This window comes from Coloeus monedula (genome assembly GCF_965178545.1).
Source record: "Coloeus monedula genome assembly, chromosome: 1".
Taxonomy (NCBI): domain Eukaryota; kingdom Metazoa; phylum Chordata; class Aves; order Passeriformes; family Corvidae; genus Coloeus; species Coloeus monedula.
Genome location: NC_138781.1, coordinates 20,411,069 through 20,436,874, shown reverse-complemented (window position 1 = coordinate 20,436,874; position 25,806 = coordinate 20,411,069). Strand labels below are relative to the sequence as shown.

The window sequence follows — 25,806 nt, the reverse complement described above, 5'->3', positions numbered from 1 at the left end:
TCACAAAATAAAGTGGTACAAAACATAAGGCATGTCAGGTTTCTTCTTTGCCACCAATTTCCTGTCAGTCCATGATTATGCCACCTTATTCACTGGGCCTCTGAGAAGACAGTGAAATACTCTGATATCAAAGCTTACAAAATATCTATTATTTAATGGTTTTGTTATATTCTTTGCTAAAGAAAATATATCCAAACTATGCTTTCAAGAATGTACGGCAGTAATTCTGACAAGATATCAAGCCTTTTACAACTTTTAAACATAAATTTAACACTATTAATTTAATGACTGATTTCTTTTGAACAGATATGAACAAGCCTATCTGACTAGCCTGGTTGGGCTGAGAACAGAAAGATACTTTTGGATTGGACTTTCAGATGTAGAAGAAAAGGGAACGTTCAAGTGGACTAATGGTGAATCTGTCTTATTTACACACTGGAATTCTGAAATGCCTGGTAGGTATGACTCTGTGCTGCTTAATGAGTCCAGGGCCCAAAAAAAGTTGCTCACTGCTTGAAGTTTTATCCTTAGCCCTCTCTTGATGACATAATGACCAATGGCTTTCAAATACATCTGGCTGCTTTCCCCAAGAATCCAGCGTGGTTGCTAAGTTCCTGCTTAGTGCTGAAATGAGTTTTTAGTAGGAGTTTGGGAAGAAACTTTTAATTGAGATCAAGTTTCTGATTTGAAACTGTTCTGAGGAAGTCTGTGTCTGTACTTCTCTGGAGGAGCAATCTCTGCAGGCGTAGTGCACCCTCCTTGTGAGTCCTGCCTGTTCAGCCATGTCTTGTACCATGCTTGCTCACTGCGTGTTCTGAGTGTGTGGGATCACAGCATGCATGAAGCATCTCTGCATCCTAGAGAAAATGGGGTTGTAAGGTAAGACCAGAGGGCCAAAATATAGGGATGGAAGGTCATTTAATCTCTGACATGATCACATCAGAAAGGGGGTGGTTGTTGGTGTTCAAAGTTCTGGTATGTTGCATATGCCATTCAGGAGGTCCTCTGATTCAGTTTAATTTCAGTGCCTAATTGCTGATTTGAATGTGTCAGGTGAAGTAATAAGGCTACATAGACCACAGTAAAAGCCAATAGTAGGCTTCTATATACCTAGTTAGTTTTCAAAAACTGTAAGTCAAATTAGAAAATTTTGAGAAACTAGTTCTAATCACATTTTCAGTTTTAGGGGATAATATGTTGGATCTAAAGTTATGATCTAGCTAGAGTCAGCCACCGCAGATGATTTGGTGTGAAGCATAATTCAGTGTCTCAGAGTGGATGAACTAGAGATTTTTTTGCCTTTCTTTTTTCTTCATGAATTAGAATAATAGAATCACAGAATGTTTTGTGTTGAAAAAATATTTAAAGATCACCTAGTCCCACCCCCTGCCACGGACACCTTCGCTAGACCAGGTTGCTCAAATCTAGTCCAACCTGACATTGAGAACTTTCATGAATGAGGCACCTACAACTTCTCCAGGCAACTTGTTCCAGTTACTCACCACCTTCATAATAAAAAAATTCATTCCTTATGCCCAATATGAATCTACCTTCTTTCATTTTAAAATGGTTATACCTTGTTCTGTCACTATAAGCTCTGGTAAAAAGTCTTTCTTCATCTTATAAGAGCTCTTCAGATATTGAGTAGTCATTGTAATGTTTCCCTAGAGTCCTCTTCTCCCGAACAACCCGACTCCCTAAGCCTCTCTTCATAAGAGAAGTGTTCCAGCCTTCTGATGATTTTTGTGGTCCTCCTGGGGACCTGCTCTAACATTAGAAACATTTTTGACTCTGTAAAAAGACTTTATTTCTGCCAGGATAGAATATGAAGTTTTCTAAATTCTTATAACACCCTGAATGGCATTTTTGTGCATTCCTGTTTACAATCAGGAAGAAAGCCAGGCTGTGTTGCCATGAGAACTGGAATAGCGGGTGGATTATGGGATGTAATAAAATGTGAAGAAAAGGCAAAATTCCTATGCAAAGTGTGGGCAGAAGGAGTGACACTTCCACCTGTTCCTACAACAACTCCTATGCCCCAGTGTCCAGAAGGTTGGGACTCAAGCAATCATATTAGCTTCTGTTTCAAAGTAAGTATACTGATCATTTCTGCATTAAGGTAGTTTCTATTTGCTTCACATACATGCAATTAGGTCAGTTTGCCAGAGCAAGGTTGCATGGTGATCCCTTTATGGGCCATCCAGTTAAGAGTTGGACTTGATGGTTCTTGTGGGTCTCTTACAATTCAGAATATTCTGTGATCCCAATAAAAATTGGCATATGAATGTCCTATTGTTTCATAATCTTGTTTCTGGATTCTATGTAGAAATCTTCTTCCTTTCTACTGAAATGCTCATGGTTTTTTTTATGCTGTTAAAGACGAATCTTCAGGTTTGACCTTCTTAATTTCCAGTTCTGTTAATCTTCTTGTCTGGTTGTTGCCTTGCAGTAGACACTCCTATCAGCAATGCAGTGTGCTAACTTGTCTTAAAGACACTCATTCCAAGCCTGTGTTTCACAGAGGTGAACACTCCTACGCCCTGTACTCAAAGTTTCTGTAATCCCCACAGAATATAATTGTAAATTATTGCTTTCGGGTAGCTAATATTTCTTGATCTTGTGAACTGTATGGTCTGGTTTGTCTGATGGCAGAATGCTCTCTTTAGCCTTTTTCAAGAGCAGAGCACAAGAAAACATGGCTGGAATCGCAGGCGTTTTGTCGATCCATAGGAGGAGACCTGGCCTCCATTAATGGCAAAGACGAGCAGTACGTGATCTGGCGTTCCATTGCGTGAGTACCCTCAGGGTGGGCAGCAGGTCACTTTAATTAGCCTCCTTGTCTTTCTGAAATGGTTCTTCTTAGGTGTATGTGTTTACTTCTGTATAAGCCAATCTGCATTCAATATCTGTGTCTGTGTCAAACACACAGCAAAGGAGTGGAGCTGATGAAATAGCAGGAGTTGTATGACTAGCAGCAATAACCTCAAAAGGTAGTGCTGCAATGATTTTGGCAAGATACCTACTTAAGGCAGCGTTTATCATCTGAAGTAAAGCTATTTAATGTGGTGTTGTGGATATTATAAAATTACTACAGATGCCAGTTGTTTTCACATAAGTAAGTGGACAAAGATGGTAACAGTTGTAATAAATCTGGATAATATGTTGATTTTTTTGTCACTTTTATGAACTAATCAGAAAGAAGAGGTAACTTCATATTAATTCTTTTCTTACTTAAGGAGTGGAAATAAGGTTAGTTATAGGAGAAAGTTTCACGAAGGATGTCTGGACTTCAGGCGGCTCTCTTGAAAGCTGTTTATTGCATAGGCGAAGTTACAGCATTTCAGGGAGTGGGTATCCAGAGCCAGCCCTACAGCTGCCAGCTCCAGCTGTAGGCATACCTGAAGCCGCTTTCTGTTCAAGTTACAAAGCATTTTATACTTTTCTTTGCAGAGTATCTTAATGCATAACAACCAATAAGCACCATACACAATACCTTTACATTTGCCTATAGCCTATCATAGCTACTACCATCACCATGTTATAGTCATTATTATCCAATCACAAGAGTAAGTAAGTTACAATTTAAGCTTACAGTGGAAAATGCTTAGACCTTTCTTCTCCTTGCTACATCAACATTTCTTGTTTGCCTGCCATATCTCTCTTTTTGGTAAAGACATGTTTTCTATTGACTTATGCTCTTCTTGAGACTTACTTACTTGGTGAAAAACATGTCTTTGTTTGTAGTCACATACCTTTGTCCTGCTCCTAAAAATCTCCTTCCAACTCATCTCCAACCTTTGCCTTCTCGGTTACTCAGCGATCACTTTTTCAGCAAAACATCTTTTATTCTATATCAAAACTTGCTTTTATTTCTACCTCATCCCCAGCTTCTACATTCACAGACCTTTCTGCCAAGCCTACATACCTTACCAAACTTTCATCCTCCCCAACAGTTAGTAAGTCCCTGAACTGCGAAACACAGCTGTGGGATTTTTTAATAAGATGAAATATTCTTAGAAAGCTAACACTTGCAATATGACCAGAATAAACCAGGCTCAAGGATCTTGTACATCCCTGGCTAACCAAGAAGCAAGACTGAAACATCATGGCCCTGCAAAATGCTATGGCCGTACTAGAATTCCAGCTGTGTACTTCCAGTAAGGAAGAAGTCTCAGATGCTTCATTGCCACAAATTGAATACATTGAGATAAGTCAGTTAAGTGTGTCTGCTTGCACACAAGGATTAGTTGAAGGTGATATTTTAAAAATGTGATTCAACTGCAGAAAGTAACTCTCTGTTTGGAAACCGTAAGTGCCTTTACAGAGAAAATGAAGAGTTGAGAAATGGAGCAGCAGTAGTTAGTAAACTCTTATACAAAGCTATTAAGCCACCTTATGTATAGGAGTTGTATCTGGTAATTTTCTTGATCTATATTTGAATCTGAGTTAATGCATAATAACAGCTAGAAGCAGTTGCATTTTAATTTATTTCCGCCTTGGTTGTTATTGTTTTTAGCAGCATTAAGGACTATCCTTAGAGAACTCTCTTAACTGTAGTAAATGATAAATTGTTAAAAATGTTGCAATGCCCTTATTAGTATTGGGACTTTCTTTTTGTTTTAGAAACAATGGCTATTACCACCAGAATTTCTGGATGGGTTTATATTACTTGAATCCTGACGATGGCTTTGCTTGGAGTGATGGGTCTCCAGTGAGTAATTTAATTTTCCACAGCTGTTATTTTGCATTCCCTGCGCTTCTCGAGTATGTGTAGTGTATGTGTTTCTGTGTAATTTTATGCTTAATCATAACCCTCTGTATCCTGCTCTCTTTAGGAAAGCTAATGAACAGCAATTTCATGGCTTGATTTTTTTGGCTAAAACATACTGATTTTCAATGAGAAGATACACATTGAATCAACAAGGAAATGAAATACATGTAGAATAAAAAGATGTTATAAATGCAAGGATTTTTTAGATAAAAGAGTCCTTCTTTAGCATTTCTTTTCTTTGCTCATTATCTACAATGGCTTACATTACATGGAAATGAAGGCATTTTTTTAATGCCAGTTTGCCTTATTGCACTTAAAACTAAGGTATAAAACTGTTAAAAATAAAAAAGTTATTTTGGAAATGTAGTTGTACTTGATGCAAGGTTGGTCAAGAAACATTGATGACAATTTACAGTACAGAAACCTGAAACTGGATTTTATATAGGAAAATTAGAATAGCAGTAAAACTCTTCTGAGAAAAATGCCAACATTTTTACTGTATCTGAATAATATCCTACTTTACTCATACTGTAAATTTAATTAATTTAATATCAAGATGTAGCATGCCCCAACATTGTTATTAAATGTATTTTACAGAATTTAGGTCCCATTAAAAATGTTGATATTCTTCCAAGTGTGAACAAAACCAACTGTTACCTAAACTGCAATCCATTTGAAATCTGAAAAAAGGTTTGAAATGTCAGCATTTGCAGAGAGGGATTCTGGTTTCCTCCTATCTAAGTTTTTAAACTGACAGTAGGAACAAGTTGTAGGTCTGTGCTTTGATGCTGTCTCCTCCCTCTCTCCCTTATTTTATTTCCATATAACAGAATCTTCACAAAACTTCTTCTGTCATAGGTGAGGTATGAAAACTGGGGTTTTGGAGAACCAAATAATTATCAAGGAGTTGAACTTTGTACAGAGATCAGTGGTGATTCCAGCATGCGTTGGAATGACAGGCACTGTGATTATATGTATGGATGGATTTGCCAAATAAGAAAAGGTATTGCTTACTCCTGTGTATTAGTGTAATAAGAAGATATTCTCAGTTGATTTCTACCTTAACTTTAAGAAATAAAAAATTTCCAAACCTCTTTAAAAGAATAGTTCTCCGTGGACTGTGAAACATCATAGTGGTATAAGGATTTCCATGTCTTTGGGGTATTTAAAGGTGCCGAGCCTTTAGTGCCTTGCTGGGACCTCTCGCTGTTCTCTCTATGATTTCAAAAAGGGTAATATGATACTTGATAAATTGGGAATGTTACTTTGAATATTCATGTTCACATTTTACTTTTAATTTAGAAAATTCATGCCTTCTCCAACAAATCCTATCATGGATTTTTTTTCTGAGTTGACTTTCAAGTTATTAGAAAATAGTTTGCAAATCAGTTCACCTACTCGATTTTTTTATGTGTGAAAAATCCCTCCTTCACTTGCCTCAGGTGCTGTTTTTTCTGCTAAGAATGTGTAGTTTCAAAATGGAGCCTGTTTTTGAGATACTTTATTTCTATAATCACGTTGGTTACTCATTAAATTCTCATGAGATATGTGTTTGGATGCTTTTTATTTACTGAAGACATCAAGACAATATTTATAATTTGGGGAACACTTGAGTTCCACTAGCAGGGCATCTATCTAAATTTGAGCTTTTTAGAAAGTGCACATTTAAGTGTTTTACTGCATTCTTACAGTGGGACAGGGAGGAGCAAACTAAAGATGCTGCATTAGATTATTGACAATAAATGTCAGCTCTGCCTTATATTAGTAAAAGAATTTCTTAGGCATAGATTTTCTTAATAAATGTCATTATTTGTGAGATTATATTTCAGCACAAAAGTAATTGGTAAGCCTTAACTGATAGAGTTTTCCTGTATAATAAATAGCTTTCCTGAGATACTAATGATGACATCAAAGATCCCATCTCCATGGTGCCATAGCAAAAAACCCAGGGGAATTATTTAGTCTAAAGTTTTTCCTTTCATAAAGGACCAGTTAATTTCTTGAGATCTTTTCCTGTGGGATTTTATCTGGGGAAATCTGTAAGATCAAGGCAGAAATTACTCTCAACCAGAAAAAGATGGAAAGAACCTCACTCTATTTGATGATAACCCAGCCTGCATTCCTGCTGCCTCTGATTTAAGCCAGAATTCGAGTGTTTGTGACCAGGGGAAAAGAGAGAGAGGGAGATCCGGGACAACTGTCTTAACAGAGTTAATGCTTTGGGACATTAGGTTTACTGCTTTTAATGAATAATAAAAAAAAATTGCTTAATTCAGGTAAATTTTTAATACTTTGCACGTAAGGAATAACCTCAGGGAACAAGACTGTGTACTTAAAATTGAATAGTACACCAAAAATAAGAGATTTAGGCTATTTAGTTCCTTCTACATTTTGGTGTTAAATCCATTGCTAAGCTAGAAGTCAATGTCAGTATTAAAACATGCCTATCAGTCACAGAAAGTATTTTCTCTTCAGGCAGAAAGCATGCAATCATAATAAACATTTTTTTTTTCTCACAGGGGCAAGTGTGAAGCCTGAACCAACAGAATCTCCTGCACCCAGTAGGTGTTACTGCTATTGCTCTTTGTGTGTGTGTGTTCAAAAGCACTGTTAAAATTTTTTTGAGGAGGATGTCTTGTACCTCAGGAGCAGTATAGTTAGCTTGGCAATTATCTTACAGAATACAAGACTACTGAGGATGGATGGATTATACATGAAGACAAACAATACTATTTCAGCACTGAGACTGCTCCTATGGAGGAGGGTCGTGAGTTCTGCAAAAAGAACTTTGGAGACCTTTCCGTCATTGAGAGTGAAAGTGAAAGAAAGTTCCTCTGGCAATATGTAAGAAAAATCATTAATACCGTGGAATAAACCACAAGTGAGCATGGGCACAAATCCTTTTCACCATGGTGTTCTCCCTACAAATTTTGATAGTGAAATTTCAGTTACACTAAGCCAGATTAGTATGAAGAACAAACTAATGCTAACTTTTAAGGGATCTGTGGCTTCATTTTAGCAAAAGGTATTGCACTAGTGAGCTATGATTGTGTAGGATATCTTAAGTAGAGAATCAAACCAGCAACTGACGTGCATGCAGCACTCAGAACCTTGACTTTAGATCTTGTCCATTTATCTGGGCTACAGTCTACCTAGCTCTCTCTTTTTGGTCCTCAGGTTTGCTCATTTGCCTCCTTCTTGTTGTGAGAATATAATTATGAAGAGAGTACAAACTGGAACATGGATTATGCCATGAGAAAGAGCTTTGAAATCTTGTTTCATATATTGTTGGAGTTGTTTGCTTTTTATGCTGCCTGAGGCCAACTGATTTTTAATCAGGAATGTGCTTAAAAGTTGTATTTGAATTACATAGAACATTTCCTGAGCTGGCTGAAGAGTGACAGTGAGAGGACACAAGGGCGCATATCAATTTATATCCAAAATGTAGGCAGGGGCCTGTCTTTGCAAGAAATTTATCAGATAAAGTCCACTGCAGATACTGTAATAGGTGCTGATTTCAGTGGCTTTCAAGTAAAATGTGGGAAGTGTTGATATGGTGACCACACCTTTGGCCAGTGGTGAAGTTTGACTGTGGACTGTCAGTTGTGAGCTGCTTTAAATTAAATGTTGTAGCTAGAGAATATATCCAGTTCATATCCTCCCTCAGTTAGAGGTATATTACTCATCAGTAACATGATAGATTTATATGACCATAGAGGACATTTGTAGAATTTTAATTTTTGCATTCTAGATATTGAAAAATGGCAAAAAGGATGCATATTTCATTGGTTTACAACTAAGTATTGACCAACGTACAAGGTAGGTCCTACCCAATTTTGAGTCTTAATTTAAAAATGATTGTATTCTCAAGAGGTTTAATTCCATCTTAATTTAGCTCTAGATTATTCAGAAGAAATGCTGCATGTTTCCTAAATAGAATTCACCCAAAGATGACTGAAAAATTGCACTGCAGATAATGTATTTTGAATTTTTATCCAGGAATTCTAGTTTCCTTTATTGTATGGTTTATATTGAAAATATAAATAGACATCCAAACTACAAATGTAAGACTTCTAGTAGGTTAAAATGTTCTTTTTCCCTGTCCTTAACTGTTGAGAACAGACTCTAATAAAGGAACAAATGAAACCTATTTTCCTTTTCTAGAACAAAGATAGCTGTTGCACTGTGAGGACCAGCAGGTTTCCTGCAAGCCTTTCTGAATTTCATTATACAGCACCATATTGATTTTGACATGTGGTGTTCATTCAGGCTTGGATTCAGTTCCATCTGTGTTTGAAGTGCCTGGATAGATGCCTAGTAGTTCTCAGTTCTCCTTACAGTCCACAGTGACAATGAGGGACCTCCAGAGGATAATTAGGATGTTGGGTGGGCCAGGTCACTCTCTGAAAATGAAGCGGTTTTGCCTTTCTGGTTTTGTAGGGACCCTAAGATGAATATACTTTTAAGTATGTTGTGCATGTGCCTGAAGGATGAACCTGGGCACCTCTGTCACTTGAAGACCACTAGAAAGATGTGTCCTAATAATTTGCCTGGTTATGATTTTGTTCTACATTGCCTAATCTACACGGATGTTCACCTTTTTCAATGTTTGTATTTTACCTTGTATGTCTTTGTGCAGAGAGTGGGTTTAGTGCAACTAGTAAAGAGGCAATTTGGTTAAAAAAACTTGTACACTTTACTATGAACAGTTATATTAAGCATATTGCAAAGTTACTTTTTTAACAAGGAAGAAATTCTATTTTATGTTAAAGAAGCATTTTGTTGGATTGTTTTTCTTAAGATGGATGGATGGCACTCCAGTGAATTATTTGGCATGGGCACCACATGAACCTAACTTTGCAAATAATGATGAAAACTGTGTAGTTATGTATAAGAATTTAGGTGAGTTTTGTATGTTTCTTGCATGAATTTCATTATTTGTGTGTTTGCATCACATTTTTTTTCTTCTGAGAAGCAGCCTTTCCCCCTCTTTTTTTTTATCTTTTGCAAAAAGTTATTGTGGTAGACCATAGTATTACTTACAGGTTTTAATAATTTTGTACCCTTGTGCTTACCTTAACATGCAGAAGCTCTGATAGAGGTCTGTGGCTCGAGGTCTTTGGTTGTGATTGCTGGATTTTATTTTTTATTAAAATTGAGCTGATGTGTTGCTATGAAATTTCTAGTACCTGGTTCTACAAGGCTTTTAACATTCTGTAATTACTGTGTATATAAAGTGACATATTTTTCCCTAGACACTGATATTGAATGAAAACAAACTGAGGGACACCTTTGATCTTATCTTTCAACTAAAAGCACTTTATGTCAGCATGAGTGAAACTGATTTCCATTAACCCACTTGAGATGTGGTGTCATACAGTTCCCCATTTATCTTACATCCAGGATTTTGGAATGATATAAACTGTGGCTATCCAAATCCCTACATATGTGAAAGGCACAACAGTTCCATTAATTCAACTGTTCCTCCAACAACATTATCAACTCCAAGAGGATGTCGTCCAGCTTGGCTTTCTTTTCGTAACAAGGTACCATAACAAATACAGTGCACGCTGGATGTTTGGCACAGCATTAAATAGAAAACAAGGGAATTATTAATCATACTGTTCCTTATTAAAACAAAATATTATTATTTTTATGCAGAGAGCTATGACACATGCATGCTTTTCTTTCTTTGCCCACCCACTGTTTTGCAGGAAAAGTGCTTTTTTGATGATTCTAATGAGGCATATTCAGTAGCAGTTGCAGAAAGACATTCTCTAGTCAGCTCTTCAAATCTTTTCATACACATCTAGTCAGAATTCCTGAAGTATTGATGCCTTGATCTTGGTGTTTTTTAACCAAACAATAATGCTTTTCCTGACTATACTTTGTCTTCCTTAACTTTACTAACATGGTATGCTTTGTAGAGTAAAATTAATAATCAGACTAAGATCAGCCATGCGTAACTTACCACTGTTAGCTCTCTATAAAAAATCAGGATTTGCTTATTTTCTAGGGATTTCAGATCATGTCTAATTGTTGAGAAAAACACTTTATTGAGACTTATAATTTTATATAGAACCAGGACCAACATAAAAAGCTCATTTAAAGTTGAATGTATTTTTTCAGATAAATGCATTTTTTTACTGCCTTTTCTCCATCCTGCTCTGTTTAAGCAGTACTTATCAATTGAAGGATATTGGAGTAAAGATAATATATAGAGAATTTGTTCATATTTTAGTGTTACAAAATATTTGGATCTACAGAAGACGAACGTGTTACTTGGCATGCTGCACGGACAGCTTGCATGAATTTAGGAGGAAACCTGGCCTCGATCCCTAATGAACAAGTGCAAGGTACTGTGCACAGTTTTGTAGCAACTAGATGAGATGACATTTAATCCTTACAGGCTGGCTGGGGTTTTTGTCTAAATATGAACAGATTTGAACAACAATTGCATATCTGATTTTTATTCCAAAACATATAATTTTTAGAAATTTGCAATGAGGTCTTCACTTGAATCTACCAAATTTTAGTGTTGGCTCAGATATATATATGTGTATATTGTCCTGGCAGCCAAAGTACTGTTTTTTCCTGTTTGCACATGATGCCAACTGGACCCTGCAATTTCCATTCTAAACAATGTGGTTTCACTAGGTGGCATTAACTTGCTGCATGGCTTTCCTATTAAATCAAGCAGAACACCTTTAGGATGAGAACTTGCCTGTGGGCATCTTGAAACAGGTTTGAGTGCTCATATACACACCCAGAGCTCATGTCTTCAGTAGAAGAGCGTATTGTAATGAACCTAAGAGCTGCATCCCTGTCTTAGGGAGATGAGCAGGGGAAAGTTACCTCATGCTTGAATAAACAAGGCACACATTCAAACTAAAAACAGGGGAAGACCGTGATAGATGTTAATAACACCCTTTTTTTTAGACATACTGTTTTATCCTTCATGTAAATGTGATGAAAAACAGATGCTGCCCAACACATACTGTCTGTGAACTCAAGAGAGCACACTGAAAACTCAACCATTGTAAAACAATTCATTGAAGTCTGAGCAATTAAATAGTTTGAATTTAAACTGCTGTTAAGAACTTAGTACTAATTGTGTTTTCCACTTGTGAAGAGCTGAAGAATCAAACTTGCATTTGTCAAACAGTTATATTCTTATCCTACATAATTTCTACAGTACGGATTTCAGCTGGTTAGCTCATGCACAGGACTTGAATTCTAGGTAAAAGAGAAATGAGCAACGAAGGTATTAGCACAAAATTATCATCATTGGAGGAAGTGTTGCAGTTGCTGTTGCAGTTTCTGGCAGAACAGAAATGCTAATGTTTGGCAAAGAAATACACACGTTTCATTCCTGGAGGAGTAAATTGCATGCATTTAAAAATGCCAAGGGAAAGTGAATGATTAACAGAGCAGGCAGAAATTAATCTATCCTTTTCAGAGGAAAAAAATTCGTAACAATGACTGCAGAGCATGGCAAAACCCCATGATATGTTCATTTTATTACAGCTTTTGATGTATAATGGATTAGTGGACTGATGAATATCAGCTGACCTAGCCTGCTCTATTTGTATGACACATCAGCACTCACCTGGACACTTGGTTTGCTTGTTTTTAATAGCTCTGTTAAGACTCATTTGAAGCACATTGCTTGTGCATTCTGCTCTGTGCCAAGGCAGTGCAGGCTATTGCCCAGCTTCCCAGGGAGGGAAAAAACACCCTCATGGTTCTAGAATAGCACTGCTTGTGCAGATACACAAATGGCAGGAGCTCTGTGCTGCTGTTTTGTCACTGGGGAGCAACCACACTTGTGGGATTATCAAAAATGTATGTGATCCCCATGGCTGTTTATGGTTCATTGCTGAACTAGGATTCAAAAGTGTCTTGAGACATTATAAAAAACATTTCTGTCACATTTTTGGGGTTCATCCCTATGGCAGGTTAGATACTTAGGTGAAGTATTTTGCCCAAAGCCACAGTTATATATCTGGTTCCCTGTTCATCAAACTCAACATTCATCTCCTTTTCATCTTACCTGCTTGTGGTGCCAGCAGTGGAGTGTTCTGTATTTCAGAAAAGGTATTTAATACCACCACTCTCAGTGAGGCCAAATATTTTAAATATCCTACATTAAAATTATTCCTCTTTTTCTTTGCATTTTTTTTATTCTAGCTTTCCTCACCTTCCATTTAAAAGATTTTGTTACTGATACATGGATTGGATTAAATGATATAAATCATGAAATGAGATTCCTCTGGACAGATGGAACAGGGGTTTACTTTACAAACTGGGCCAAAGGCTTCCCATCAGGACACACGGATTTATATGCATACAGTGGCCAGGTAAATAGCAATCACAAATTGTTCACTGAAATTTGATTTTATAGAATCATAGAATCATTTAGTTTGGAAAAGGCTTCTAATATCCTTTAGTTCAACTCTTAATACAGCACTGCCAAAGCCACCACTAAACCATGTCCCTGAGTGCCTCATACACATCTTTTAAACACCTTGAGGGATGGTGACTCAACCACTTTTCCCTGAGCAGCCTATTCCAACGCCTGAAAACTCTTTGGGTGATGAAATTTTTCCTAATATCCAATGCAAAGTTGTATCAGTTTCTTGTCACAACTTCAGGCCATTTCCTCTTGTTCTATCACTTGTTATACTGGGGAGAAGAGATCGACACCCACTTTGCTTAAGACTGGATTCATGCATTTGTGGTGATTTTAGGCATGTTGCTGCTTGACTCACTACTTTCTACTTTTATACATGTTGAATATAAATCCAGGTAGAGAAAATGGTTTTGAGCCCTTGTGCAGTTGCTGTATCAGCTGCTGACAGGATCTGTGGAGTGCTCATACAAAGACTTGTCTCAGTTTTCAGTTCTCTGTGTTCATGAAGGCTACACAGCTTCTGTGTTCAGCCTGTGTTCTCTCATGGGCTGTGTAAAGAGGTCAGTGGTTTTCCTGCCCATGGCATTTTCCCCAAAGCACAGAATGAGGACATCCTCCTAGTCCTCTGTCGACAGTTGTGCTGGAACTTGGCAGGTTCCTCAGTTGGCATGTAGTTTGCAAGGGGGCATTTACAAACATTCCCATTAAACTGGTGCCTTACATAGAAGCAAATACACAAATTCTGCCAAATCACAGTTGCAGAGAGGATGGGAGTCTACAAAAAGACACCCATTCAATTTTTACAAGGGAAAAAAATTCCAAAACCACCAAAAATCACTTTCTCTATCTCTCTGTCAAACAAAATGATCTGATAGGTCACAGAGTTCCTTTCTTTCTGATCGTGTGTGTGTAGATAGTTCTGTACTCTGGAACTACAGCACTTTCTAGTGCTAACTCTATTTCTCTTGAATGAGGTTTTTAATGTAGAAATTTTATTTCTATGTATAATGTCCTTTTCCCTGCTTTTGAAAGTAACACCTGTGAGGTCCTTATCTCTAAAGGAGGAAGAAAATTAGGAAGAATTTGGAGTTCAAAAGAAAAATATTTTAAAATGCTACTTCTGAAAGAAATAATATATGATTGTCTCTTTTTATGTAAAGTAATAGGATTTTTATGAAGTCTTATGTGAAAACTTATGAAGTCCTTCTTTTATAAATTTCAGATTTATTTTTAAGTTTACTTGATCTTAGCAAAAAATGTTGTCATAGGTAGTACAAATTAGTATGCAGCTGTTTAGTTTGAAAGATTTAAATCCCAATGCTTTTCACTCACAAATGAAGTATTTATCTGTACATCTTCTCGTGGACAGAAAAAAAAGCAACTTAGTAAATAGAAGAAATAAATATGGATGTTTCATTGCACAAAGCCACTTGTAACCCTCCAGGCTTTTGCACTGGTAACTGTTTATTTTATATGTGCTAACCTGCGTTCTAGCTATTGTGTCCATGTGAGAGAAGTTGAAATGTCATAGCAAGGGTGCTACTGACAGATCAGTGCCTTTGGGCAGGAGCTGTTCTACTTTGCTCTGTGTACTATTACAGCTTGAAACTATTGTTGCATTGCACATTAAGGGTCCCGTTTTATTTCTGGGGCAAAGTTAACCAGTCTTTTCTACCATTATTGGTCTAATTTCTCTTTATATTGTCTGTGACTCCTTCTCTCCATGCTGTATGCCTGAGCATTAGGAATACTAGAATTTCTCTGGTCTGCTTACTCACCCCAGTGTAGTGCAATAAAAGGTAATAAAGAGATTTGTAAAGTGTAAGTGGAATAGAACTTCCACATCACTTGTGGAAGTTAAAGCTTGTGCTCCTAAATGTAACAAAGATATGAGAGTAAAATTAATGCATTACTTGTGTCTGAAGATGTGACAGGGGGACAAAAGTTTTGTATTTGCTTTTTCTAGCTATTTTTAACTGATGTTGTATCTCTTTTCCTCGAGGCTGATTGTGTTGTTATGAGAAACAAACCTGTTAAGGAAGCAGGGAAGTGGGCTGATCAGAGTTGTGATAACAGCAGAGGATATATATGCCAAATTAATGCAGGTACTTCTCTTTTTATTTAAAACACAGTCAAACCTGTTTTTTCCAGGAATTGCTTAAATACGTGGATTTAAACATCCTTTTGCTTCCAATAAAGATAAATGCACAAATTGTTCTTCAGGCAGGAACAAAAGGGTCGAAAGTGTCAGAAGTCCAGTTAGTCACTGCTGTCACTTGACCCTTCCCAGCAAATGCTGTGTTGCTATCTTCCTGAGCTGGAATTTGTATCTGCATCTTTGTATCTAGTATGACCCTCGATATGACATTCCTTCCATGGTTTTTTAGTTTTCTGAGCACACTGGCTTTCAAAACCTGTTATGGAAAATACTGGTTTGTACATGTAGCATGAACTGTCTGGAGTGAGACTGTAACTCATCTGCACTGAACTTGAGCAAAATTGCCTCCAAAAAAGAGACTAAAATATTGAAATCTATCATCTGTTTAAGTACATGAATAATTTTTAAGGACTGCTCTGTTGTGAACATTTTATTTCTTGGGGTAAAAAAATCCTTGGAAAACCACACAGTTTCTGCAAATCATTTCATTTGATGAAAAAAAAATTATGAAAAAAATTATGACCTAATCCTAAGTAATTTCAGTAATACTGTTCTTGACAGTTATACAGAATGCTCCTTTACTCTTTGTCAGAAGTTGCTTTAAGCAGCTCTTTTCCTTCTACAGCTTTGTAATTAGATTTTACTACTGATGCTGGCTCAAAGCATAGTGCATATAACCCATGCTGACTATAAATCAGGGAATATGAAATAAAGAAGGAAGACCTTTGTTTAATTCTATTTGCAACCACAGTGAAATCATACTCACCTTTTGAACAAGCATATGGGTCTTTTTTTCATCCTTTATTTTACAGATGCTGAATTTCTGCCTTCTACAACTTCATCCCCATCGAACATTATCCGTTATGGTAACAGTAGTTATTTGTTCATCCATAGCAAAATGACATGGGAGGATGCACAGAAAAACTGCAAACAAAATCAATTTGACCTTTCCAGTGTCTTAGACCCCTACAGTCATTCATTTCTGTGGCTGAAGATATTAAAGTATGGGGTTCCAGTGTGGATTGGTCTTAACAGTAATGTGGTAAGAACATTAAACTAATTGAACATGATGCTGCTTCTCTCATGGACAAATCAGGAACTGAAAAGTCTTATTATCTCTCTTTATTTTAGCTTATTTGTTTATATCTTGGACCTAAATACTTTTTTGTGCTGTCAGAGGAATCCATCCTCTTCTGTTAATCTGATTAAATTGTATATATTGCACATGCTTTTCACACTTTTTCTATGATATTCCACTCTGTGCACTTTCAAATAAGACAATTTAGGCCAGCATCTTGGAATATGTCTATATATATATATCTCAGGTATAAATGTGATATATATGTGATATAAAATCCTCATATTTTAGAATTTAGAGAAGAAAGCATTTATTCTAAATAACAATACCTAATTTTGAGAAATATAATAATGTGCTATTACTATAAATATTTAAACATTGTTGAGGACAGTTAAGAAAATAATAAATTAGTTTACCTAGTTTAATTTTTTTGTCTCCCCTTTCCCAGTTGTTTGGTATTTAAATACTTTCTGCATATTTATATACAATTTTTGTTCTTCTTGGCACAGACAGTTGTCCCACACTCACTCCATTTGGCTGAGCAAATGAAAAAACCCCGAATATAGGAACATAACACACCACTTCCTAAAAGTCAAAAGAACTCTCTAACATTAATCACCAGGATGAATCACTGAGTTAACCAGCTTTGGTGGAAAATGATTATGGTTTTAAATACATTTCAAGCTAAAATAATCTATGTGTCTTGAAACTTCTGTGGAAATGGCTAGTGCAAAAATTAGCCATCCGAATTTCACTCCTACAAATTATTTTAAATGAAATTGTTATCAGTCCCACATTACAGGTATTGTTAAGTTAAAAATTAACTCAATGTCACTTTGCATTTCCTTTTGCTGAAAAGTACTTGTTTCACTACTGTATTTCTCAATAAATAGCCGTTTGTCACAACAAAAACTTCAAAGTTTGAACCATTCGTATTTGTTAGTGGTTTCTAAGAAAGGCTCCAATCCTTTTAGCACAAAGTACTACATAGTCAGAGTAGATAGATAGAGTTTAATCATTCCAGTTGATGTGTTTTTTTCTTAGACCAATGGGCATTATGAATGGATTGATAACTGGAGAATGAAGTACACTAAATGGGCTGAAGGGGAGCCAAAGCAGAAAATAGGCTGTGTCTATCTTGACATTACTGGAGTCTGGAAGACAGGATTCTGCAATGAAAGTTACTTCTCTGTTTGCAAAAAATCTGATGGTAAGAACTTCAATCTGACCATTGCAATTGCAACCAATGTCTCTTTGGAGATGCTGGGTTTTATTTCAAGAGCTAAATAGATGAAATCATTAGAAGTTACATAGGTTGAATTGTACTTTAGAATTAGGGCAAACAAATAGTAAAAAAGGGCTAGTGTGACTGTGAATAATCACTTTATATCTGTAATGTTAGATAAATTTTGCAAAGCTTAGACTCCCATTACGTGCTGTTTATTCTGCTATTGAATAAACTTGCAATATCAAAAACCTCAAAAACCAAAAGGCAATGAATGTCAGGGAGTAGTCACATGGTTTTTTTAACTATGTTTAATCAGTTCAAGCTCCCACCGAGCCCCCTCAGCTTCCAGGAAAGTGCCCTGAATCAGAAGGACACAGATCTTGGATCCCTTTCCGAGGTCATTGCTACTACATTGAATCCTCATCTTCAAGAAACTGGGCCCAGGCCTCTTTAGAATGTCTTCGACTAGGTGAGTATCCTACTTTTATGAGCACATATTCCTGACTTGTTTTCCTAACTGTAGAAAGCTGAACATGTGTTATGTGTTTTTGTGATTTCAAGGATGGTTCAAGTGTTGGACAAGACAATTGCATCCAATTATTGCCTTAATTTGGGAGGAAATGGAAAACAGCTCTGTACCAATGGTACACACTGTGTCTCGTTTATGGGACCAGGCATGAGAGGAGCTGTGTGGCCTGGAGTAAAGATCATAAAAGTGGAAAACTTGTACTTTGACCCTGATAGGGCATAAACAGCTTCATCCACAGCAGTCACAAAAGCTTATTTTAATGGAATTTGTATCTTTTGTATTTTTGATCTAATTTCCCCCTTGATTATAGGAATTTTATGCCACTGGAGTGAACGTTACAGCTCTTTAGCCTGGATAATATATGAGTAAACTCGGGCTGTTGAGCAGTTTCATTCTCTCAACTTCCTTCTTTGGGAAAGGGATGAAGATTGATTATGCTGGACTTCATATGTCTGTAGCATTGTTGTCTATAGCTTTGGTGGCAATGGTGTCTGGTGTCCCATTAGATTATGCAGAGATCTCGTTAACTCGGCCAGTGGAACTGATTATAGCTTTATCTTCCCTGGAAGTACCTACTGACGTGGTCAGGTGAATTGCACCCTAGGCCTTCACTGATAGTAAACCTGCCAGTGAAACCCATGGCAAATATAGGCACCTGGTACTGGGTGAGAAGACTCCCTCTCTTTTCTGGCACTCCTGAGAGGTTCCTGGGCTCTCGTGAATGAGTTTGTTGACAGGACAATGAGAATGCTTTCCACTGTGAAACATTTCTAAGAGATTTTTCTTTCCCTGTGTCTTCCAGGTGCCACTTTGGTCTCGGTTGAAGACCCAGCTGAAGCCAACTTTCTGACCTACAACCTTGAACCACTTGAAGGGAAAACATCGACATTTTGGACAGGAATGTACAGAAATGTTGATGGTACTTTCTCTACTTTGAACAACTTTTTCCTCAGTGAATAGTTACTGCAAGTTGTTTTACATGAGTGTTGAAAATTTCACATTATACTTCTGCAATACGTATGTAACGAAATTAGAAAATTTACTGTATTATCGTCATAGGGGAAGCTGGTAAATTGCAATCAAGAAATAACCAATAATACATAACAGAAAGACCAGGCACAGAAACTTCACCTTACAGGAAGAAAAGTAATTCACAACAAAGTAAGGTACAAAGGTGCATATAGCAGAATACAGAGAAGACTGTGTCTGGAGTCGAGCCAAAGACAAATAGTTCTTCTCAAATGTGAGTAGGCCAGGGATCCATGTGTCTTTCGCTGAGATGCTTCAACTTTTGAGCTGGAGAATAATGTGGCTCACATCACCTTTAGTCTTTGGAATCACCATCCTGGTGATCCAGTCTCTCATTTTAGTTACAGCTGGCCCTCAGAAGAGCTTCAGTTGAAGATTGTGTCTTTGGAATTGTGTATCACAAGTTTTTCTATTTTCTGCCTCACTTTAAGGAAGATAAAGCAAGACATAATAGGCAATGGAATGTTTTAATTAAATCTTAAATTTGATAACTATTTCTTTTTCATTAATACAGTCAGTATTTAATTAGATAGATCTATTTTTACGACAGACTTTAAAGTTCAGTCTTTTACTCTTCAGGTAAAAAGTCCTGGTATAGCTGTCAGTGGCAGGGTTGCAAAATAGTTCAGGTGACTTGAGGTGGGGCTTTGAGTTTTGGAGGATTTTTTTTACAACTGCCTACCCAAGCACTTGAATGATAGACTTTTTAGGGAGAAGAAAACTTTTCAATTACATTGCTTGAATCTTAATCAGGAATAGTGAAAATTTTGAGTGAAGGAAAGAATTTGGGAGTAGTGATTTATATTCATGACACATAAAGGAAAGCTGAGGTTTACTCGTGGTCAATTGACACAAAAATGTTTTTTGAAGTGTTTCTAGAGCAGCTCTTCTTTATAGCTCTAGACAATGATTATAGCGATTTCAGCATAACTGCGTAACTAAATTTCATACCTTTATGTATGTATCCAAATCATATTCAGATGTCATGTCCTCACACAAAGGGTGTCAGGAATTATAAAAAAAAACCCCAAAACAAATGCAAAATATATAGAATCTTATAAGAAACCAAAATACAACTTTCTTGCTGAGTCTAAGAATTTGCTTGAGTACAACTTATGGTCACAAGGGGCACACTTATTCTAAATAAATAGCCCTATTAAAAGAAAGAAAGAAAAAAGGAACAGGAAGGAAGAAGCACAAAGTCCCAAGCATAGCTGAACAACAATGATCACAAGATTTTGGAAGGAAAAAGAAAAATTGTCTGTGTAAAGCTTGTTGAAAGGAGCAGAAACTGGAAAACAAATGGAATAAAATTTGGCTTAAAAAGACTTCAGTGTGGGCTTTGGAAAGAGTAACACCAAACCTTCCTACAAATTACTGAAATCAGGGCATTCTAGTGAAGTTAAGTTATATTTTAACATAATTTCTTTCTATAAATAGAATAAATAATCAACACTGCACCATTGCTATAACTTGTGGGAGTTTCTTCTTGGAACTGTCTTGCCTTTGCAACACCATGAGCCAGATTCATTTGCCGTTTTCCAAAAATGGCAGATCACTGTATCATTTACATAAAAACTTAGGGGTAACAAGTTGTGGCAGAAGTAAATAGTTTGATGGTGTGTCTCCAAAAGCGGTGACAAATAAATTTCTCACAAAGGCAATAAATATGGAGCATGTAAAGGTGTCAGTATGTAAATTAATACTATCTCTTTTTTTCGTATTTGATGTTTTTTGAACTAGGAGATTGGCTGTGGCTAGACAACACTGCAGTGAATTTTGTCAACTGGAATGCCGGAGAACCTTCTGCTCAACTAAATGAGCACTGCGTTGAAATGTATGCAAACTCTGGGTATTGGAATAATATCTATTGCTCTTCCTACAAAGGATATATTTGTAAAAAGCCAAAAAGTAAGTGCTGCATTTATGAATTAGTTTTATGTATGGAGTATGCTCTTTGTGTGATAGTATTAGTCGGTGCCTGTTACACACAATGCATTTTAGCTGGGGGTTCTGAGTTTTTATAAATGCCAAAGGACGCACACTTCCTTGCCAACAAAGAGATAGAATGACTCTTACCAGAAAGTAGGAGTTCTGGACAGTGCTCAAGTCTCTCAAGAATTGCTTTTAAAAGACTGTGTTCATATCTTGACCGTACCTAGTGTACACACTTAACAAGTGTGCGTGTTTTCTATTGATAATTGCTGAGCAATCACAATGTAAGGACCATGTCTTGCATACACAAATTTGTCTCATCTGTATGCAAATATATTCCTTAGGGTACCCCCTCTGCTCTGCCTGTGGAGTAGCTGTTGTTTATTTCCCTCTGTCAGTCTCGTGCACGTTTTCTGAGTATGACGTAGCGGTTCTATGAATTGAGTATTTATGAAGTGTGAATTATTTAACAGCGTGGGATATTTAACAGTCTCTGCGTCCTCCTGTTGTGAAAAGATGGATGAACTAAAAGGAAAGCAAATAGCATAGTTTGAATGTGTTAAACTGAAGGTGTCCTGATGCAACTGAATATGCAAATTTGTCAGTAAGGACATCTAGTGCATATGTATTCCTAAAAGTCATCATAATAATTTCTTTCAGCATGTATTGTGATACTAAAGTCGCTTATTTATGCTTCCTAAGAGGGTGAAAATGCATGTAGTAGCTGCAATATACCCACTTCCTCTACAATACTGGAAATGAGAGAAATTCTGCTATCCTTTCTGTAAATTTGTTGTCATGCAAAATTATTCTTACTTACTCCAATGCTTGTAATGATGAGTGTATCTTTTACAGGAAATACTGCAAAATCTCAGTATAACCACCCTTTCAGAGTCTATTCATCTTTTTGCATTGTCATCGACAAAAATTCATAGGCGTGGGTACCAAGTGTTAAAATAAATGGCCACTGTTCCTTTTTGACCATTCAGTTCAACTATTTGTGCTGCTACTGGCATTCACTTGTTTTGATGCTGAGCCATTGCAAAGAGCTGAAGCAGATGAAGACTAGTTACTTTTTTCTAGGATTAGCTTCAGCCAGTCTGGTCTCCTGATCTGGAATGTCATGGATTCAGCCTAATTCCAGTGTCAGTGCAAGGATTATATAGACATTCACCCCAAAACAGGACACAATCTAGTCCTACTTTGTCATAGAAATGCAGATTTTCTTGGCATAGTTTTTCAGAACTGTGACTATGCTCCACGTGCAGAATTTAAACAAACTATTAAATAGCTATAGACTAATGGAGCGTTAGAAGCATGGTTTAACTGAGTTGCACTGGCTATTGATGGTTATGTTTGCTGTTTTCTGAAGACACTGAAACACAAAAATGTGACTGAAGTCTTCCCAAAGAATAGATGCTGTTTACTGTTCCGTTTATTGAGGTAATTTTTACCACAGTAATTGGAGAGCTCTGTAGCAGGTCTATTCCATGAAGTATCTACCTTTGTAAGTGAGGAGGTGCTCAGCCTGGAGAAGAGAAGGTCCTAGGGAGGCCTTAGAGCACCTTTCAGAACCTAAAGAGGGCTCACGAGACAGCTGGAGAGGGACTTCTTGTGAGGGCCTGTAGTGACAATCCAAGGATGGAAATTCACAACCTCCCTGGGCAGCCTGTGCCAGTGCCCAGTCACCCTCACAGTGAAGAAGTGTTCCCTGATGTTCAGAGGGAACCTCCTGTGTTGCACAGTGGTGTCCACTGGCTCTGTTCTGTCACTGAGCGGCACTGTGGAAAAGATATAAGTGGGGACTGGTAAAAATAATTTAAATTTCTGAGCTCACCTTTTTCGGAATGAAACATGATGCATTGATTCAAGATTTAGTTATAAACCAATGATTTTATGTCCACATGGCAAAGTAAAGACCTTAATCTTAAATGATGGCCCATTTACCCAGCAAGCCAGATTTCATGGTCCAGATGTTAAAATTTAAATGAGCTACAAACTTTCTAGTTTGGATGTGATACCTGCTAGGACACTTTGAAGTTCATGAGTGTTTTCAAGTGTCAATGCAGATAAGCCATCAAAGTCTCTTGGCAGCCAACTTTAGTACATGTGCTATGTTTGTATAACAAGTACTGCAAGAAATTTTAATTATATTGAGGATTATGTTTTACCATGTCTATCCTCAAGATGCTGTATAGATTTTCTTGTGGTTTCACTCTGATGTCTGGATCAGTCTCCATGGAGCTTTTTGATATTTTTTCTTTTCTGCTAGTTTATGTAAATAACTGCGTGTGAGACCAGAAAAACTAGACCATTGTGCTATGCCTTAAGTGTATATAATTTTGAATGAACAAAACCCAAGTGTTTTAAGTATTTAGTGGTTTGTGTTACCATATATTTATCTGAACATTATTTTCAGTATTTTCCAAATATAGAAATAGATAATAAACAATGTAGAAATAAATAAAGTAATAATACAAAAACATAATTCTTTTTCAATGTTTTCAAGTTCCAGAAACTGAAATGCCACCAGTATCTGAAATGCCACCAGCTGAAATACCTACAATGGGTAAGAATATTGTCTTTCAAGTAGAAAAAACTAGTCCCACATAAGATCATAAACCAAAAAATTCTATTCTGTATTACGTCTCTTAAATTTTCTGATATACCCAAGCACTGTACCTGTTTCCTAGGATGATACTGTTTCCTAATAGTGTACAATATACTCCATTTGGTATCCAAATGCAGATCTAAAAAAAATAATTTGTGATATAGGATGCAAAGTTAGGATTTAAAACCAAGTTATTTTATGTTGCTACCTTTGTCTCTTGTTACTTTGGAACAAATGAACCACTTTTCCTTTAAAGATCATGCATTCTGAAGAACTTGTTTCCAGTAATCAGATAAAGATTATGTGGCATTCTCTTGATTTCTTCCTATTTGTTTTCAGCAATGACGAAAGATGAGAAGGCTTCTACCCTGAACCACAGCAAAACAGGAGTTGTAATTATTGTTGTTGTCATCATCCTAGTTGGAAGTGGCCTTGCAGGCTATCTCTTCTACGAAAGAAGAAAGAGTTGCCTGCCAACAAATGACAGCTTTGAGAATAATTTGTATTTCAATGGTGATGCAGTTCCTGGAATTAGTGACACAAAGGATCTTGTGACCAACATAGAACGGAATGAACATGCAACACTGTAATGTAACAAAAGGAAATGTAATGTAATATATAATATAAAATGTAATGTAATAAAATAAAATGTGCCTTGTTTTATTAAAATTATGCAGCTAGAATTAAGCCAAAGGTATTTTCTCATGTGCAATTACTGTAATAGCCTGTTTCTGTGTGTGTGTACTGTCATGCACTGCAGATACTTTACTTTGTAGCCATTATATAAGGTGTAAGATTTCAGATCTCAGGATGTGATGATCAAACTGGTGAATGTGCATCTTAAGAAAAGTGATAATGTTGACTAAATATTAAATGGAGCAATAGAAATGGATACAATAAAGTAAAATATAGATAAATGTACTTGAGGAATGCACAAAAGATTTGAAGTTTCTGCATCAGATTTATTTCAAACCATGCTATTGAACAGATACGCAAAGCTATTCAGTAAACATCTTCTAATTCTACCATCTTTCAAGTATTCCCATGGACTTAACTACAAGCATACTTACTAGATGATAAGTTTGTATTTGGGCGCATCCACTTTGAACCATGTGGGGAAAAAGAACTTTATTTCAGTTCCCACAGCTTCATACAACACAGAAAATCAAGAATGTAGTTCTTGTAGTTTGTGTATTCTAGGATTTAATCAGGTAAAGTCTGGAGGCAGGCCTCTGGAGTGGAAAAATGTGGTTTGTATTAGCTGCCAGTTTTGGCTGGCCACAAGTGGGTTTGTTGGTGAGAGGTGATGAAAGTCGTGGCAAAACTTCCTTCTTATCAGGACAACAGTTGCTGAGGAGAAGGAGGAAAGTTGCCTGTGCATGTTCTCTAGGTCTGTAGGAGCAGAAGGTCTCTGGATAGCTGTTATGGTGATCACATGTTGGCACTGCTCTTCACAGATTCTCAATAAGTAGCACAGTTTTGTGGGATGTGTGCTGCAAGTCAAGAACAATTTAGCTTTATCAATATAATAGTTTCTACTGATTTTATTTACTTTCTAAAATGGTTAAATCAGCTACTATTTATGGACATCTTAGATTCCCCAAGGAGTTTGTATTCCTAATTTTTGTAGATCCTGTAAAATATAAATCATGCATGATTCCTCACTTGCAAGAATTGAATTGATTTTGTGGTTTCAGATTTTGCTCTGTGAAATAAATGATAACTATCTTTGATAAAAAGTATCTTTTTAAAATAAGTTTTCATCTTAAAGTCTCATCTATATAAGGCACTGTAACATGAAAAAGGAGATGATACCTGTGAGAGAATATTACCATCAAATGTTGTGGTCAAGTATTATATTAACCATATTTTCCTGAATCTGTCCCAGGATGATCTGCTTAAAGACAAAACAAAAATATGAGCTGAGGGATTTAATAAAAATCTTAAATTACAGACATATGTAGGTAAAATGGGATTTGTCCAGGAACTCCTTTTCTCTGGCTCTGCTTGCTTTCTCCCAGTTATTTCCTTGCTCTGTTCCTACTGCTAGATCC

At 36.7% G+C, this 25,806-nt stretch overlaps 1 protein-coding gene across 2 annotated transcripts in view; it reads left to right on the top strand.

Moving 5' to 3' along the window:
* Positions 1 to 24,342, top strand: part of LOC309572703 (macrophage mannose receptor 1-like) — a gene marked incomplete at both ends in the record, with an annotated part of 55,121 nt that extends 30,779 nt beyond the window's left edge. For both annotated transcript variants that reach the window (XM_082281139.1, XM_082281140.1), the window contains 20 exons: positions 307 to 455; positions 1,891 to 2,090; positions 2,667 to 2,791; positions 4,624 to 4,711; positions 5,630 to 5,774; positions 7,291 to 7,332; positions 7,452 to 7,615; positions 8,523 to 8,590; positions 9,573 to 9,673; positions 10,175 to 10,317; positions 11,013 to 11,127; positions 12,962 to 13,131; positions 15,187 to 15,289; positions 16,155 to 16,384; positions 17,465 to 17,630; positions 17,965 to 18,117; positions 18,980 to 19,096; positions 20,950 to 21,117; positions 23,657 to 23,710; positions 24,092 to 24,342. In XM_082281139.1, coding sequence (XP_082137265.1) covers positions 307 to 455; positions 1,891 to 2,090; positions 2,667 to 2,791; positions 4,624 to 4,711; positions 5,630 to 5,774; positions 7,291 to 7,332; positions 7,452 to 7,615; positions 8,523 to 8,590; positions 9,573 to 9,673; positions 10,175 to 10,317; positions 11,013 to 11,127; positions 12,962 to 13,131; positions 15,187 to 15,289; positions 16,155 to 16,384; positions 17,465 to 17,630; positions 17,965 to 18,117; positions 18,980 to 19,096; positions 20,950 to 21,117; positions 23,657 to 23,710; positions 24,092 to 24,342 — 2,752 coding nt within the window. The remainder of the gene's footprint in view (positions 1 to 306; positions 456 to 1,890; positions 2,091 to 2,666; positions 2,792 to 4,623; positions 4,712 to 5,629; positions 5,775 to 7,290; positions 7,333 to 7,451; positions 7,616 to 8,522; positions 8,591 to 9,572; positions 9,674 to 10,174; positions 10,318 to 11,012; positions 11,128 to 12,961; positions 13,132 to 15,186; positions 15,290 to 16,154; positions 16,385 to 17,464; positions 17,631 to 17,964; positions 18,118 to 18,979; positions 19,097 to 20,949; positions 21,118 to 23,656; positions 23,711 to 24,091) is intronic.
* Positions 24,343 to 25,806: the final 1,464 nt, after the last annotated feature.